General features: G+C 38.2%; 1 protein-coding gene across 1 annotated transcript in view; it reads right to left on the bottom strand.

The window, feature by feature from the left end:
• Positions 1–233: 233 nt before the first annotated feature.
• ITM2B (integral membrane protein 2B) overlaps positions 234–17,677 on the bottom strand; it is a 30,757-nt gene continuing 13,313 nt past the window's right edge. The window contains exons 2-6 of the mRNA XM_002720722.4: positions 7,021–7,149; positions 5,202–5,408; positions 3,197–3,307; positions 2,653–2,803; positions 234–978 (exon numbers count right to left, since the gene is read on the bottom strand). Of these exons, the coding sequence (XP_002720768.1) occupies positions 893–978; positions 2,653–2,803; positions 3,197–3,307; positions 5,202–5,408; positions 7,021–7,149 (684 nt within the window). The 3' untranslated portion in view covers positions 234–892. The remainder of the gene's footprint in view (positions 979–2,652; positions 2,804–3,196; positions 3,308–5,201; positions 5,409–7,020; positions 7,150–17,677) is intronic.

The following is a 17,677-nucleotide window of genomic DNA, read 5'->3' as shown; positions in this document are numbered from 1 at the left end:
TATATTAAACAGCATCATTCAAAGTTCAGTTTTAAGTGTTACTTTAATAGTATGTATTAAGAATCTGATTTAGTTATTTAAGTAGTTTTAAAAAATATTTTTGTAAATCTATGATTTTACTAAGAGAACTGGATTTTTAAAAAATAGTTCCTTCCCTTTTATGTGGATTATCTTAAGATATGAAGAACCAAATGATTCTTTGGCTTTATTAATGGGAAAAACAACACACAGTCTAGTCAAACAAGTTTGTGATATTTATATTCCATTGCACATATATGGGTTATACAAATTAGTTACACAAGTAATTTTTTATATTCCAAACATTTTCTAAAATATTATTACAGCAGATGCCGCGGATATTAAAACAGCAAGGTGGAAATTATACTCTAGATAGTTAAATGCAACACTGAAAATCCTGCACATTTTAATTCAAGGAAAACTAAGATGTGTGCTCAAATGCTCTAATAAACCAGGCAACAGGGCTACTAACAAATGCCAGTAAGTCACTGTGGTCCATTTTACGTATGCATATGTGTGATTACTCTTTAGATAACCCCTCCTCTTGAGGATGCATAATTAAAACAAAAATCCAGATAAATGATTTAAAGAAATTTTAATTCTTCCTAACACCTAAGATCTATGGTGAAGTGTGCTATTATCTATGACTTCATACAACTACTAATTCAAATATAAAAGACACCACACTTGGAAAGAAGAAAAGATTTTTTAAAGGTAATGGTTTTAATGGAAGTCAAATGAGATGACAGATAGTGAAGCCCTGGTTGCTACTTACATGAAAGAAGATTTTAAAAAATAATCACTGCACAAAATACAAAGGGTGGGGTTATGCTGTGGTATTAAAGTTTTCTCCATTAATGGTTTTCTTGACTGTTCAAGAACAAATTAAAGTTTCCACGGCAAATTTGTTTTCAAAGTGCCGAATTGTGACACAATCACTGACTTCACGTTTCTGAATACCTGTCAGGGAAGGAAAAGTTGTTAAATTTTTGGTTTTCACTTAGTAATTATTCACCTTAATCCTCACAGATGTATAGAAGTATCTCATCCTATATTCCATGAATATTTACAGACTGAATTTGTTTATACTAGAGAAAATAACTTCCCCCCTTTTCTGAACTAAGTGTCTTAAAATAGATCATATCAACAATATTACATGCAGATTACTCACAAATTTATGAACTGTTAGGGACTGAAAGTGTTGTTCACTTTGACTATGGTGTGTTTGCATGACCATGTGTGTCTTTGTGGAAATTCAGAACTGCCCACTAAAATGGCAAATTTCAACATATGTGTAACTCTGACTTAAGAGTTATGAACTGAGATAACTTTAAAATCTAAGAAATTAAGCAGTAGCTTTTATATGACTCATCAGCCTTATAAGCACTTAAAGTGCTTATAATAAAAAGCGAAAAAAATACTTTTACTGGGTGACACAATTCCAAAGAAATCATACCAGTGTATTCGAATGGTATGTCTCACTTTCTATACTTCTGTCACATTTACTTTCATTTTATTTTTACAATGATCTTAAAAGGAAATAGGGAGATGCTATTGTCTTTATTTTTCAGGTATGAAAATGATTCAGCAAAGCTACAACATTAGTTTTGCCAATGCTCTTAGGTTGTCACCCAAATTTCTTATTTACCTGAACTGATTATTCCCCAACATGATCCAAAAGGGAAAGAGCCTGCTCAGAATTCAGACACTGAGAATACAGTTGAAGAGCTGGTCTCAAGACTCTCAGGCTATTAAGAACCTTTATAAGGAGGGATGGTGCTGTGGCTAATGGGCAAAGCCACCTGAGGCACTGGCATCTCATTATACGTGCCAGTTCAAGTCCCAGCTGCTCCACATCCTATCCAGCTCCCTGCTAACGTGCCTGGGAAAGCAGAAGATGGCCCAGATACCTGGGGCTCTGCTACCCTCGATCAAGTTCAAGGCTCCTGGCTTAAGCCTGTTGCTGCCATTTAGGGAATCAATCAGTGGGTGGAAGCTCTCTCTGTAACTCTGCTTTCAAATGAATAAATAAATCTTGAAAAAAAAAATCTTTGTAGGAGCAGACACACCATATCAGACTTGACTTCTGGTTTGAGCCCCAGCTACTCCACATGCAATCCAGCTTTCTGCTAATGCACCTTGGGTACAGTGGATGATGGCCTAAGTACTTGGATCCTTGTCACCCACACAGGAGACTGGATGGAGTTGCAGGCTCCCAGCTTCAGCTTGGACCAACCCTGGGTGTTACAGGCATTTGTGGAATAAACCAGCAGATACAAAATTGTTATCTTTGCCTCTGTCTCTCTCTTGCTCTTTCAAGTAGATAAAAATAAATAAATATTAAAACAGAAGAACCCTTTTGGTATGCCTGAACCAAAGGGAAGTTGGACTAACAGCTACGTGGAAAGGGAGGCACAAGAATTTCAAGGCAATGGCATTTCACATGGGCCTCTTGACTCTTCTAATAGGAGTGGACTTAGAATTCGGATGGTTCTATGGAAATATTATGTAATGACACAATATAATTTTATTTTCTCACAGTGACAAGCATATTTGGTAATGACGACTAGATTTCCTCTAAATCTAGCTCTACACAAAGTAGCGGGATGAACTTTCCTGTCAACACTTTATTACCTTTAATAGTGTCTCTGCGTTGCAGTTTGTAAGTTTCCTTGTCATGACACAGTCGATAAATAAAGAAACCCAAGTGATCGATGTTTTCAATGCGATCAGTAATAACCATGTGCTCATGAAGCAGGTATGACTGAGGCAAATAGGTTCCAGCCTACATTTAGACAAGAAAATATACATGAATATCTTAAGACATACCATGAGAAAAACAGGCAAAAACCTTACAGATTGAAACTCCTACCTACCACCTGTTTTTATACAGTTTTGTTGGAATATCGCCATGCCTGTTTGTTTACATATTATCCATAGCATAAGAATTAAGTAGTTAGCTAATGTTTAGTCTCTGGCAAATTAAGAAAACAATCATAGTTTAAGAAACTGTATTTTAACTTTAAAACATAAAACATTAAGAAAAGAAACAAAAATCATTAGTCTTAGCTTTTCTTTGTAATATGGTTACTAATACTTTGGAAATTTGGACTCTTTTAGGGATAATGTTTCAACACGGAATTCCAAGACATCGTAATAGAACTCAGCATGTTTATACCTTGATGTTAATAAGCAACTCCAACAGGTTTCTGGGTGGCATGACAATGGAAGTGTTCAGAGGGATCACATAGCACTTATCCAGGTTAAGATCTAAGTAGGCCGTGAGTTTCTGGGAAAAGAGAGATACATATCTGCGCATTACTATTTGTAGACAGGTAGCAATTGGATTTTCAAGAATAATATGTACCATTAAAATGGGTTGGTTTAGGTTTTGTAAATCATATACATTTCAACAAATCAAGAATTTGATGGGACACGGATGAAGTAGGAATATGAGAGGAAATATTTGTATCAGGAGTTTGTTTCTATAGTAATAACAAAATCTATTAATATTAACTTCAAATACCTAGCACCTGATTTAGTGCCTCCACTCATAAGCCCAACTGCCCTCCAAGGCATCAATCCATCGTGTATAAAGATTAAACTTCTCTTACCAGCCTTAGGGCAATGGAAAAAGTTATTTAAATGATTTTGTTCTATGGTTCCAATGAGAAACTTCAGTTGAAAAAGACCAAAAAAGACCACTGCCTAGGATGGTTACATGGTTTTGTTTAACTCTTTCCTAAAGATTTATTACCTATTATTATTATTTGCTTTGATAATGTTTATTATCTTAACATAAGTAATTTTTCAACTATTTTAAAATTCATCAAATGTATTTACCACGCATGAAATGTTTGTAAAACTAACTTCAGTGACATGTGGCAGGCTTATACAGAGGCTTAAAAAACACAGGTAACACATAACTCCTGAATCTCTGAATCCTGGTTTGAAAAAAATGAAAAATCATTGGGACAAAAATTGCTAGGGAAATTTAAATATAAATTAGATATTAAATAACACTGTGTTATCAAGTTAATTTTCTTAGATGTGACAGTGATACAGAAGTTACATGGGAAAATACACAGCTTAGATATTCAGGATTGATGTGTTAAATAAGAGAAAAAGAGATGAAGCAAGTATGGCAAAATTCTGGAACTAGGTAGAGGATTTAGCCAACTTCTCTGCATTGTGTAAAAATGTTCAAAAGTGACAAAGTTTAACTGCTATAAAGAAATGAGTGCCCGGCGCCGTGGCTCAATAGGCTAATCCTCTGCCTGCGGTGCCAGCACACCAGGTTCTAGTCCTGGTCGGGGCGCCGGACTCTGTCCCAGCTGCCCCTCTTCCAGGCCAGCTCTCTGCTGTGGCCTGGGAGTGCAGTGGAGGATGGCACAGGTTCTTGGGCCCTGCATGGGAGACCAGGAGAAGCACCTGGCTCCTGGCTTTGGATCAGTGTGGTGCGCCGGCCGCATTGGCCACTGGAGGGTAAACCAATGGCAAAAAGGAAGACCTTTCTCTCTGTCTCTCTCACTGTCCACTCTGCCTGTCAAAAAAATAAAAATTAAAAAAAAAAAAAAAAAAAAAAAGAAATGAGAACACAAATTATTTGTTATTTAAGAAAATGTGGGTACCTATAAGACATAACAGCAACTTTCGAGCAATGGCAGAATGGCATGAGGTAGGCTTTCACAATAGACAAGGCAGGGCTGGTGTCATGGTGTAGCGGGTGAAGTTGCCGCCTTTGATGCTGGCATCCCATATGGGCAGTGGTTTAAATTTCAGCTGCTCCACTTATGATCCAGCTCCCTGCTAATGAGCCTGAGAAAGCAGCAGAATGTGGCCCAAGTACTTGGGCCCCTGCACCTGAATGGAAGACCTGGATGAAGCTCCTGGCTCTGGGCTTTGATCTGGCTCACCCTGGCTGTTGCATCTAGCTGGGGAGCGAACCAACAGATGGAAGACCTCTAATCTCTCTTTCTGTCTAATTCTGCCTTTCAAATAAATAAATAAAATCTAAAAAACAAAAGAATAAGTAAGGCAAGGACAGGACTAATAAGACAAAGAAGGCTGAGTCATTGTCGACAGTTTATCTTGTCCATTTTAAAGTAAAAACCAAACAGAACATTTAGCAAAGATTGAAATTAAGACTACAGAAAGCATATAACCCTGGATCCACGACTTACCTTGTTGAAGTCATGAACAATGTTGGCAGGATCACTGTCTGCAAACTCCGGGACAGGCACACTGATGAACTCAACCTCATCCTCCTCAAAGATCTTAATATTCTCTTCAATTGTCTGGTAGCGAGCGGCTGGGGCATCTGCAGAAGGCTCATTTAAGATGACATCATCCTTGATGTACTTGATTCCACAGTAGTACACGTCATCTGGCTACAGAGAATTCCAACACTCATTTCAGCAATTGAGAGAGACAGGTTTTTAAATGTAAGCATTACTTAAGCTGCCATCTCTATCTAAGTAGCATTTTGCTTGCAAACTCTTACTTTTAGATGACAAGTCAGACAGTTTAATTACAGAGTTAGCACATTCTCTAAGATCAGGTTTTGAAGTATTGTTTTAAGAAAAAGCAGTAGCTGATTTCCTCTTTACTTTCTGAGGTAGATAAAAATAGAATTTAAAAGCGATTATCCTTCTGGTGGCAAGTAAATCTGTAGAAACACCCAAGCCCCCTTCTACCTATACACATTTTTTCTTTAACAGAATCTATTTGAAACTAGTGTGGTTCAGACAGAACACATTTAAAATATTTTTATGTAGTTCACTGATTAAATGATATTTCTCTTACCAAAGAGGTGTTATTTTTCTGCAATTTCCACATTTATAGAGGTAGTTCTAATTTTTCCCTAGACCACATCACAAGTAGAAAATATTGGATTACTGCAAATATTCATGAAAAATTATATTTAAAAATATGACCAGTGTTTCAGTAATATCATACCATTATCCTGAATATAGGCAATGAACATGAAATTTAAACATCCTCTGGTAGAATGTTTCAAAATTAACTATTGAAATTTTAATATATTTAGTTGTCAACTTTTGATACGTTTCCCCAACTTTTGATACGTAAACACTTTAAGTAGTCATAAAATCTTGAGCGTAATCCCCCCCAACTAAGATTCCTTAAAGGGTGGTTAACCTCATCTCTCACAAAACATAGGTCATAGATCAGGATTAACTGAAATAAACATCTCTATCTTAATCTACTGGGATTACTATTTTTTTTAACTTTTATTTAATGAATATAAATTTCCAAAGTACAGCTTATGGATTACAATGGCTTCCCCCCATAACGTCCCTCCCACCCACAACCCTCCCCTTTCCCACTCCCTCTCCCCTTCCATTCACATCATGATTCATTTTCGATTCTCTTTATATACAGAAGATCAGTTTAGCATACATTAGTAAAGATTTCAACAGTTTGCTCTGCTGGGATTACTATTAAACATTTAAGTTGTAAGCAGCTTTCATCCTAAATCACCTCAATCTCACTGCTGAATTCACCTGATTCTTTATAGAGATACCAGTGACAGGGAAGGAGGCAGAGGGATGTGGTGCCAGCATGCTCTGGGCCAGAGACCAAAAGGCTATTGTGGGGGAATCCAAACTGGCTATCAAGTGGCAGTCTACATTTGTGGCTAATGTATTGTATCCGCTGACAACTGACAATGCCACACCTGTTAGCCATTAATTATGGTAGGAGAATGAAGGCTGGTCAGTTTTGAAAAGTCATCCAAACTAAGTCCCTTAGTCAGCAAGACTGCCAAGCAACATTATTCTACTTTTAGTGACTCTATGTCCAATAGGCTCAGCAAGCATGAACAGGAGACTTTAAACACAGCTTTAAAATAGGGCCACCACTCTGTCTTTATTAAAGGCCACTGACAAAGAATGCATGTTGACACCAAGTTAGGAACAATTTTCTAATACACCTAAAGGAAAGACTAAAAAAGTGAGAGAGAGAAAGAACTTTTCTACTTACTTGAAGTGCAAAGTATTTGTACAGGTATGCCCCTCCTAGGATGACACCAGCAAGCATGAATGCTAGTCCAAAGCACATGCACCAACACCAGGCTCTTCTCTGGCCAACTGGTACCACATCATCTGGGTCCTAAAAGATGATAAGGAAAGTCAGAATTGTAGAAAGGCAAAATTGTAGAAAGGCAGAATTGTAGAAGGCTGCAGACTGGAAAAACCTTAAGGATTATCTTTTTAACAAATGAAGACATAAAGATCCAAGGACTGAGATCTCTGCTCAAAATCAACCAAGGGAACAATTAAGTGATGGTACAAGGACTCATCACAATGCCTCTTGGGCTAGGGCATAGCGAGAGTTCTGTGTACTTCTGACTTTTAATACTCTACCTGCTAACCATGTCTCCAGCAATGATACACTCCATAATTTCTATTTTATATGCATAACTTCTGGAGACAGCTTCTTCTAACATTTAACAATTCAGAAGAGGGGAGGGCGTTTGGAGGTAGCAGTTAAGACACCACTTGCGGGGCCGGTGCCATGGTGTAGTGGGTAAAACTGCTGCCTGAGGTGCCAGAATCCCACATAAGCGCCGGTTCGAGTCCCAGCTCCTCCACTTCTGATCCTGCCCCCTGCTAATGTGCCTGGGAAAACAGCGGAAGATGACCCAAGTGCTTGGGCCCCTGCACCCACATGGGAGATCAGGAAGAAGCTCCTGGTTCCTAGCTCCTGGCTTTGGATTGGCCTAGCTCTGGCCATTGCAGCACTTTAAGAAGTGAACCAGTGAATGGAAAATCTTTCTCTCTCTCTCTCTGCAACTCTGCCTTTCAAATAAATAAATAAAATTTTTTAAAAAAGACACCACTTGTGTTGCCTGTATTCTATAGGAGTGGCTGGTTCAAAGCCCAGCTCCACTTCTGATTCAGCTTCCTGCTAATGCACGTACCCTGAGAAGCAGCAGATGATGACTCAAGTAAATGGATCCCTGCCAGCCATGTCAGAGATCTGGATGGATTTCATGGCTCCTGATTTCTACCTGGCCCAAGCTGTTGCAGGCATTTGGGGATTAAACCAGCAGATGAAAGATACCTCCCTCTCTCTCTGTCTCTCTGCCCTTCAAATAAAATGAACATAACTAAATAAATTAAAACCTGTACCTAAACTCAGGCTTGCAAAACAACCAACTCAGGCAACTGACAATTTGTTTGAAAAAATAATAAACAAATAAGAAATAAAAATAAGAATTCAGAAAAGATTATAACACAATTTTGCAATGAAAAATCATGATGTTGCTAGCCTTGTATATTACAAGTTCAGGTTATCTCTGAATCAGGTCATTTATAAAATTATATGTTAGCCTGTAACAGGTAGCTTATATTTCATACCAGCTATAAAAGCCATTCCTAACAAGAAAAAGTCACAAAAAAATTAGGACAGAACAGATACTAAAACATTAAGAAACCAAATTTCTTCAAACAATTAGAATCTCAAAAGGACAAAGTTACTTGCCTAAAAACAATCCTATAATTCCACTGCTCTATCTTAAGCCTCAGTTTAATATAATTCTGCATGTCCTTTTTAAGATATTAGCATAAAAATGATGAATATTGATTCAAGAACAAAACTTATAAAGTCAAGAATGATAAAACTAACAAACAATTGTTACAGAATTTTGATTTGGATCCACTTAAGGAAATAATTTAGCATTAGACCATTATTTGCAGCCATGACATTCATGGTTCCTAGATCTCCTTGTACACTTTTAACTCTGTTCCTCTACTCTGTCAATTTGGAGTCATAGTGAATTTTTGGTGCTGTACCCACATTCATGCGCACAGAGGTTAACATAACAAATTGATTAGCTGCTGGTGCTATTTAACTAAGGCACAAGAAACAATGCAGACAACAAAAGAAGTGCTTCCACTGACTTGAAACCATCACTAACAAAAAGCATTCCACTTTGTATCATGCATAGATATTCTCTTAAGTACATAACTCCACTCTTTACTTGGAAAACCCAATATGGGGTAGCTGAAGGGACAAAGACTTAACCAAAGCCCATGTATTAGGATAAAAGCAAAGTTAAGAAGAAAATTTGTATGACAGTCTCATATGCCACAGCAATCAGCAATAAGGCTAGATAAATGTGCTCCTAGGTTGAGGTTTTAAACATAGATTTTAACACTGAAAAACAAATACTGCTGTGGCACAGAAGATTAAAGCCCTGACCTGCAGCACCAGCATTCTCTATGGGTGCAAGTTCTAGTCCTGGTTGCTACACTTCCAATCCAGCTCCCTGTTAATGTACCTGGGGAAGCAAAAGAGTATGGTCCAAGTTCTTGGGCCCCTGCCCCCATGTGGGAGACCAGGAAGAAGCTCCTGGATCCTGGCTTCAGATCAGCTCAGCTCCAGCCATTGTGGTCATTTGGGGAGTGAACCAAAATTGGAAGATCTCTCTATCTCTCTCTGTCTCTACCTCTCTCTGTAACTCTATTTTTCAAATAAATAAAATTTTAAAAAATAACAACACTGTTTATCATAAGGATCAGATCAAATGCTGAGAGGGCCACACTACTGTAGTTCTTATCAATATTCTGTAAGTAGATACTGAGGGTATTGAATGTACTACAAAGAAATAGTATATAATGAGATAAGCCTGGAGTCATCACACCATGTACGTTAATCTCATATATGCAGAAGAAGTTACAAGAATTTCACAGAGTCATAAAGTATTATGAAATCTGAAAGTATTCATGTTTTGCTTGAGCCTTTGTCTGACAAAAATACCTAAGGAGATAATAAACTGTTCCTAACATAATTAATTTTAGGGTGGAGGCAGGGTGGGGGATGAAAATGACAAATGGAAATAGTCATGTCCAACATTTGGTATCAGCTGCCGAGACAGCCAAATGTGCACACGCCCACCCCATTTGGCAGGCTCCCTCTTCTAATTGTACATAAATGAATACTCAGAGCACACACAGATACTTGCACAAGAATTTGCAACCAGCAACTGTCAGACTGATGGCAATTTTCCAGGTCTTTTTATATATCACTGTTAACTATTCAACAAACAGTAATTCTGCAAATAAATTATAAATGTCTACTATGTGCCAAGAGTTGTGCTAGACACTGGAAATACAGCCTCTGTCAACAAAAAGACTGGTTGGTCTTGAAAATAGACAAAATTGTGGGGAGAACGTAAATATGATCTAAGCTCTAAAAGGAAAATGTACAGAGGGAATAAGTTTAGGGAAGGCTTCCCAGGGGAAGGAAATAGTTGAATAGAATGTGAGAGGACAAATTTTCATTGCTTATGCAGAAGACAGAGTTAAAAGAAATTACGTGTGAAGCAAAGAATGAATAAAATACTGAAGCCATAATGCATGATGCCACCAAGGGCCACATGTGTGGCCCAATGTGGTGGGAAGGGGGTTGAGGGATAAGGCAAATAAATAGGGCAGATCACAAAGGGACCTGAATACCATTCTATGGAATCTGAATTCTCACGTTCATGTGGAAATCACTTTTTGGGATTATCACAATAAAATTAAAAAATCCCAATTTCTTGAAGACCAATTTATAAAATATTTATTCATAGATTATTTATTCAACACCTCAACAATGTGAAATACAGCTTAAAAATCAGGAAATAAATTATTTGAATAGTCAAATCATGGTTCCCATTCATGGACCATAGTCAGGTACTTCATAAAAGAGCTATCAAGTCTCCAACATCTGTCTAATCTCTTCTTTTTCCTCTAAATTCCTAGTGATCACTTTCTATCTTGCATTAGAATAATTCATATATAGATCTTATTTCTTCCTAACTAGGCTATAAGGTTGTTGACTCTTCACATTCATTCTGCATTATTGTTAGCTTGGCATTTAGCTGGCACTCAAATAGTGATGACTGAATAAAACTTAAATACAAAAAAAAAAAAAAAAAAAAAAAAAACACAAAAACTCAGCTATTTAACTTTCTGTAATTCCCCAAAGTTATAACTGCTGCCAATATAATAATGAGGCTGGAGGATAATATAATTCATGACATAAAATAAAAAACCAAGGCTATTTAGTAGAAATAGTAGCCCTCCTTAGTCTAGTTCTTTATTGAGAGCCTGTTATTTGCAAGGCACTGTGCTTGATCCTCTGAGAAATTAAAATGTGATTAAGATATTGCTCATACCTTGAACAATTTGTGGTCAAGAAATAGCATTAGATGTGAGAGATAAATGATGTCCCATATTACAATCTAAGTCACGTAGAAGAGACTAAAATACACTGACCATTTACAAGTTTTTAATCTAACAGATTGATTTTAAGTGTTTTTTAAATGAATATATTTCAGCACTTTAAAGAGTAAACTTTTTTTAGTAGTCTAAGCCACATATGTATATTTCATAAAACTCCCATGGCTATCTCGAAACATACAGAAAACACATTTTACAAAATTCAACTTTTGTTCACAATAAAATCTCTTTGCAAACCAGGAAGGAGTGAAAGTCTTTAACATTAATAAGGCAAAATCAAAATCCTACAGCAAATCTCATATTTAATAATAGTGAAATTTTAAACTTTTATCTTACCCTTCCCAGTCAGGAATACAGGACTGCCCACTAAAACTGCTCTTTGGGTTTCATTCAACATTGTACTAGAGATACCAGCCAGTATTCAAATATAAATAGGTATAGGATTAGAAAAAAGAAAACAACACTATCATTATTTGTAAAAGATATGTGTATGTTGAAAATCTAAAAATGTCAAATTATTCAAACTAATAAGAATTCAGCAAAATTGCTAAAGATCAATAAGCAAAAATCAAGGAGACAGAGATTGAATATCCATGAGGGAGCTCCTTAATTAATAAAAATGTAAAAAACAAAGGTGTATGTCCAGCAATATTCACAGCACAACTGTCAATAACAACAGAAACTGGAAAGAGTCTAGATGTCCAGAGAAGAACAGTGTATTATATAATACTGATAAAAAAGAATCAAGTAGTACTGTCAATTTTTAGGTTAATAGAAAGTTCCAATACTTAAATACTTAATGATACCTAAACAATATTTAAAGCTATGTATTTAATTATATAATTTTAAGACTGTAAAAACAAGCTGGAATTGTGACTCGGGTCAAGCCACCACTTGCAATTGCGCTGCCATCCCTTACTGGAATGCCATTTCCAGCCCAGCACCCTGTTAATGTGCCTTGGAAGGCAGCAGAAGATAGTCTAGGTGTTTGGGCCCCTGCCATCCATGCGGGTTACCAGGATGGAGTTCTGGCTCCTGGCTTAGGCCTGGGCCTGGACCTGGCTGTTACCAGCATTTGGGGAATGAACCAGCAGATGTAAGACCTCTTTCTGCTATTCTTTCACATAAATTTTTAAAATATATGTAGAAACATATAAAACTTAACACACATTTTCTGTACTTTCATATGCTTGGAATACTTCATAGAGAAAAAAGAAAACTCACTAATAAGCAGGTGATTTTCCACTGGGGTATGTAACTTTACCTGGCCTAATTTAAAACAAGGCACGGAGACATTTCCTCCCCTTGTACTGCAATAAAACTAGTGCATCTTAAATTGTGCTTATAAGGTAACAGAACTCCCACAGGAGCTGCACAATTATCATCTCATTAATCTTTCTAAAACCTCAAGTTTTTAGCCCAGTTTATAAATGAAGACACTGAAACACAAACTGGCCTATAACCACCTTTCAACAGCAGATGCACAAAGACACTGCCTTCTGCTTTCTGGTTCAAAAACATCTTTATCATCAGATGATAAAATAAAATTACTTAACCAATTATATCTTAAGCAAAATGAAAGATACATGCTTTCTGGTACTTCAATTAGCTAAGAATCAGGTCACCTCAATCAGTTCCCTAAGAGGCTTTAGTAAATGTACTTCAATTATGAACTTAACTCACATAAAAAGATTTAAAGGTTTTTTTTCCCCCACAGTTTTTGTTCTGTTCTCTAACAAATCACTTCATACTCTTTTTTTTTTTTTTTTTTTAAGATTTATTTTATTTATTTGAAAGACAAGAGTTACAGAGAGAGGTAGAGCCAGAGACTTAAGTCTTCCATCTGCTGGTTCACACCCCAGAAGACTGCAATGGCCAGAGCTGAGCTGATCCGAAGCCAGAGGCCAGGAGCTTCTTCAGGGTCTCTCACACAAGTGCAGAGGCCCAAGGACTTGGGCCATCTTCTATTGCTTCCCCAGGCCATAGCAGAGAGCTGGATTGGAAGTAGAGCAGCCAGGACCCAAACTGGTGCCCAAATGGGATGCCAGCACTGCAAACCAGGCTTTAACCCACTGCACCACAGTACCTGCCCCATATTGCTTCATATTCATAGGTGCTTCTATTTGAACCTTTATAGGATGAATGAAGCCTTTAAAAGACATTTTCCCCAAGGCTCACAGATATCCTATTTTGCATTACTATAGCAAGTGCAACACACTTTAGGAACCAGAAGACTAAAGAGGAAACTGTCTCTTAGGGTTAATAATTATAATATGTGGGGCTGGGGCTGTGGTGCAGCATCCCATATGAACACAGGTTCAAATCCTGGCTGTTCCATGACCATTTAGGGAATGAACCAGCAGATGAAAGATCTCTTTGTCTCTCCCTCTGTAACTGTCTTTAAAACAAGTAAATCAATCTTAAAAAAAAATTATAGCATACAAAACAGCGGGGGAAAAAAGCAAAGGTACGAAAACACTTTAACCCACTATGTCCTGTTGTTTTATATATAGGACACCTAAAAACACTTAAACTGACCAATACATATAGCACTTACGGTAACTTTGGAATTTTTTTCATTGAAATGTTCACAGAATTGAACTTCAGACTTAATGGGATAAACATAAAAAAAAAAAAGTGTGACAGAAATAGGGTAAAGAACCAAAATAATTTATCCCATCTAGAATTATCAGGAGCTACTGAACCTTCAGAAGTAGATTCAGTTGCTTAGAAATATGTATAACTTAGAGGGCCAGTGCTGTGGCATAGCGAGTAAAGTCTCCATCTGCAGCACCAGCATCCCATATGGGCGCTAGTTCGAACCCTGGCTGCTCCACTCCTGATCCAGCTCCCTGCTAATGTGCCTGGGACAGCAGTAGAAAACTGCCAGGAAGAAGCTCCTGGCTCCTGGCTTTGGATCGGCCTAGCTCTAGCTGTTGCAGCCATTTGGAGAGTGAACCAGCGGATGGAAGACCAACTTCTGCCTCTGCCTCTCTGTAGCTCTGCCTTGCAAATAAATAAATAAATTAAAAAAAAAAAAAAAACAAAAACGGGTAGCATACATAAATATGCGGTGCACAGGTCAGCTACCTACAGATGTGTTGTTTAGCCTGTAACGTGTTCTCTGAAACAGAAAATTAACTGCCAACACTTTAAAAAACTTAGTATCAAATTTAAAAAAAAAATGGATTTCCCATAAAATATTCTCAACTCCTCTCATCATTTTTCTCCCTACTTAGAAGAGAACTGACATACCAAGCAAGTGCCTTTCTATAATGCTCATTGATTTTGAACTCTCATCTTCATTTACAGCTGTGACTGGATATGCTTCCTTCTGAGAATCTACTAGCAAGGAAATTGTTTCCTGGGTTTTCGGGACTGGTACATTTCCTATTCACCTGGCTTTTAGCTTAGGTTTCTTTCCCCAGTTCGGAAACATTAAACAGATGTGATCTAATCTGTTCTTTGAGGCCTGCACTGTTCTTTGAGGCCGGCACTCCTTCAATGCTGGCATCCCATATGAGCACTGGTTCAAGCCCCTGGCTGCTCCACTTCTGATCCAGCTCCCTATTAAGGTGCCAGGGAAAGCAGCAGCAGATGGTCCAAGTGCTTGAGCCCCCACTACCCACATAGGAGGCCCAGATGTTATTCCAGGCTCCTGGCTTTAGCCTGGTTCAGCCCTGACCACTGTGGCCATTTGGGGAATTACCTAGAAGACTAGAGATATCTCTCTCTGTAACTGCCTTTCAAATAAATAAATCTTTAAAAAACAGGAAATCTGTTCACTATTAATCATATTAATTACCAATATACTATATATAAAACTCAAAATCTCTGGCTGAGAATTTAACAGTCTATAGACACCAATTATTTGCTTGCACTTTCTCTTATCACTTAAATCAGTAATTCTCCTTTTCAAATAAGACTGCTATTGCTATTGCCTCAACTGTGGTAACAAAGCACATATGAGAAAGGAAAGGAAGCAGTGATTGGCATGATATAGACAAAAACAGAAACTACTCTTTGTATCTGTAGATACCATTTATTTTACAAGAACCTCTCATCTTGTCAGTAGCGGTTTTTGTTCAGCCAAGTTAAACTGAATCAGCACTATCACCAACTTGTTATGATTAATAAAGTTACTGCATTATTCTGTATCTAGAATAGGGGAGAATCTATAATTTAATCTCAAATTATAATGTCTATACAAGAGATTTCTCATTAACATACTTTTTGTTAACAAATTGATAAATAAGCAACATAACAATTTACTGTCAAAAATCCAAAAATTCTGAACCACTTTTTTTTTTAATGATTTATTTTATTATTTATTTGAAAGAGAGTTACAGCCGGCGCCGCGGCTCACTAGGCTAATCCTCCACCTAGCGGCGCCGGCACACCGGGTTCTAGTCCCGGTCGGGGCGCCGGATTCTGTCCCGGTTGCCCCTCTTCTAGGCCAGCCCTCTGCTGTGGCCAGGGAGTGCAGTGGAGGATGGCCCAGGTGCTTGGGCCCTGCACCCCATGGGAGACCAGGAAAAGCACCTGGCTCCTGGCTCCTGCCATCAGATCAGCGCGGTGTGCCGGCCGCAGCGGCCATTGGAGGGTGAACCAACGGCAAAGGAAGACCTCTCTCTCTCTCTCACTGTCCACTCTGCCTGTAAAAAAAAAAAAAAAAGAAAAAAAGAGAGTTACAGAGAGAGAGGTAGAGACAGAGACAGATAAGTCTTCCATCCACTGGTTCACTCCCTAAATGCCCACAATGGCCGGAGCTGAACCAATCCAAAGTCAGGAGACAGGAACTTCTTCTGGATCTCCCACGTGGGTGCAGGGGCCGAAGGACTTGGGCATTCCTCTGCTACTTTCCCAGGAACATTAGCATGGAGCAGCAGGGACTCAAACAAGCACCCGTATGGGATGCCGCAGGCTGGGGCTTTAACCCACTGTGCCACAGCACCAGCCCTGAACCACATTATTAACATCATATCAAATTAGCACAGGTCTAGGTTAAAGAAAAATAGGTCATGGGCCAGCACTGTGGCACAGCGAGTTAATGCCCTGGCCTGAAGCGCCAGCATCCCATATGGGCGCCAGTTCTAGTCCTGGCTGCTCTACTTCCAATCCAGCTCTCTGCTATGGCCTGGGAAAGCAGTAGAAGATGGCCTAAGTCCTTGGACCCCTGTACCCACATGAGAGACTCGGAAGAGGTTCCTGGCTCCTGGCTTCAGATCAGCGCAGCACCGGCTACTGTGGCCAATTGGGGAATGAACCATCGGATGGAAGACCTCTCTCTCTCTCTCTCTCTCTCTCTCTCTCTGCTTCTCCTTTCTCTGTGTAATTCTTTCAAATAAATAAATAAATCTTAAAAAAAAAAAAAAAGAAGAAGAAAATTAGGTCAGATCTAAACAACAAAAAACCAGGTAGGCTGTCACTGTGTTTAAGGCTAGATCATAATTTTTGTATCATTAGAGAAACACAGTATCTGGGGCAGAGTAGTCTATTATTAATTCATGAATAATACCTTAAAAATCTATTCTTTTTTTCTACTTAGTTTAAAAATTAACCTTTAATTCTAGGCAATGTATATTGAGTTTATGCTATACAGAACTGTACTAAAGTGATAATATTTTATGCAGTAAAATCCAAGATTTTCAAATTCAAATTGGTGAGCTAAAACGTACTGGGATGGAGCCGGTGCTGTGGCGTAGTTGGTAAGGCCGCTACCTGCAGTGCCAGCATCCCATATGGGTTCCATTTCATGTCCCAGCTGTTCCACTTCCAATCCAGCTCTCTGCTACAGCCCAGGAAAGCGGTGGAGGATGGTCCAAGTCCTCGGGCCCCTGCACCCACATGGGAGACCCAGAGAAGACTCCTGGCTCCTGGCTTCAGATTGGTGCAACTCCGGCCGTTGAGGTCAACTGGGGAGTGAACCAGCAGAGGACCTCTCTTTCTCTCTGACTCTCTGTGTAACTGACTTGCAAATAAATAAATCTTAAAAAAAAAAAAAAAAAAAAAGGCACTGGGATGGCTAAAACAAAGCCTAGACTAGCATAAATAGGCAGATATTTGTAGACAATGGCATTATTTACAAATGTTATTTACTGCTATAATAACAGCCTTTACCAACAAGAGATAAGTGAGTGAAGATAGACCTTTTTCCTGCCACTGGCTGAATCATATAATGGGTTCATATTGTTCCGAATAATATTAACTGCCTCCCTAAAAACTTTAAGCATGACAAGAATGCTCTATTCTTACATAATTCATTAGAAATCAAGTGTCAAGATTAGAGAAAAAGAAAGCAAAACTATTCTGGCCTCATTTTTGTGTACATGCTGGGTGTTAATGTTATTCAATGAGAAAATTATTACATATTCATATTCAAATATGGGTAATTCCATTTCAAATGCAGA

This window comes from Oryctolagus cuniculus, chromosome 9, assembly GCF_964237555.1.
Source record: "Oryctolagus cuniculus chromosome 9, mOryCun1.1, whole genome shotgun sequence".
Classification (NCBI taxonomy): Eukaryota; Metazoa; Chordata; class Mammalia; order Lagomorpha; family Leporidae; genus Oryctolagus; species Oryctolagus cuniculus.
The sequence above is the reverse complement of the archived record's forward strand: the minus strand, read 5'-3'. Positions and strand labels throughout refer to the sequence as shown.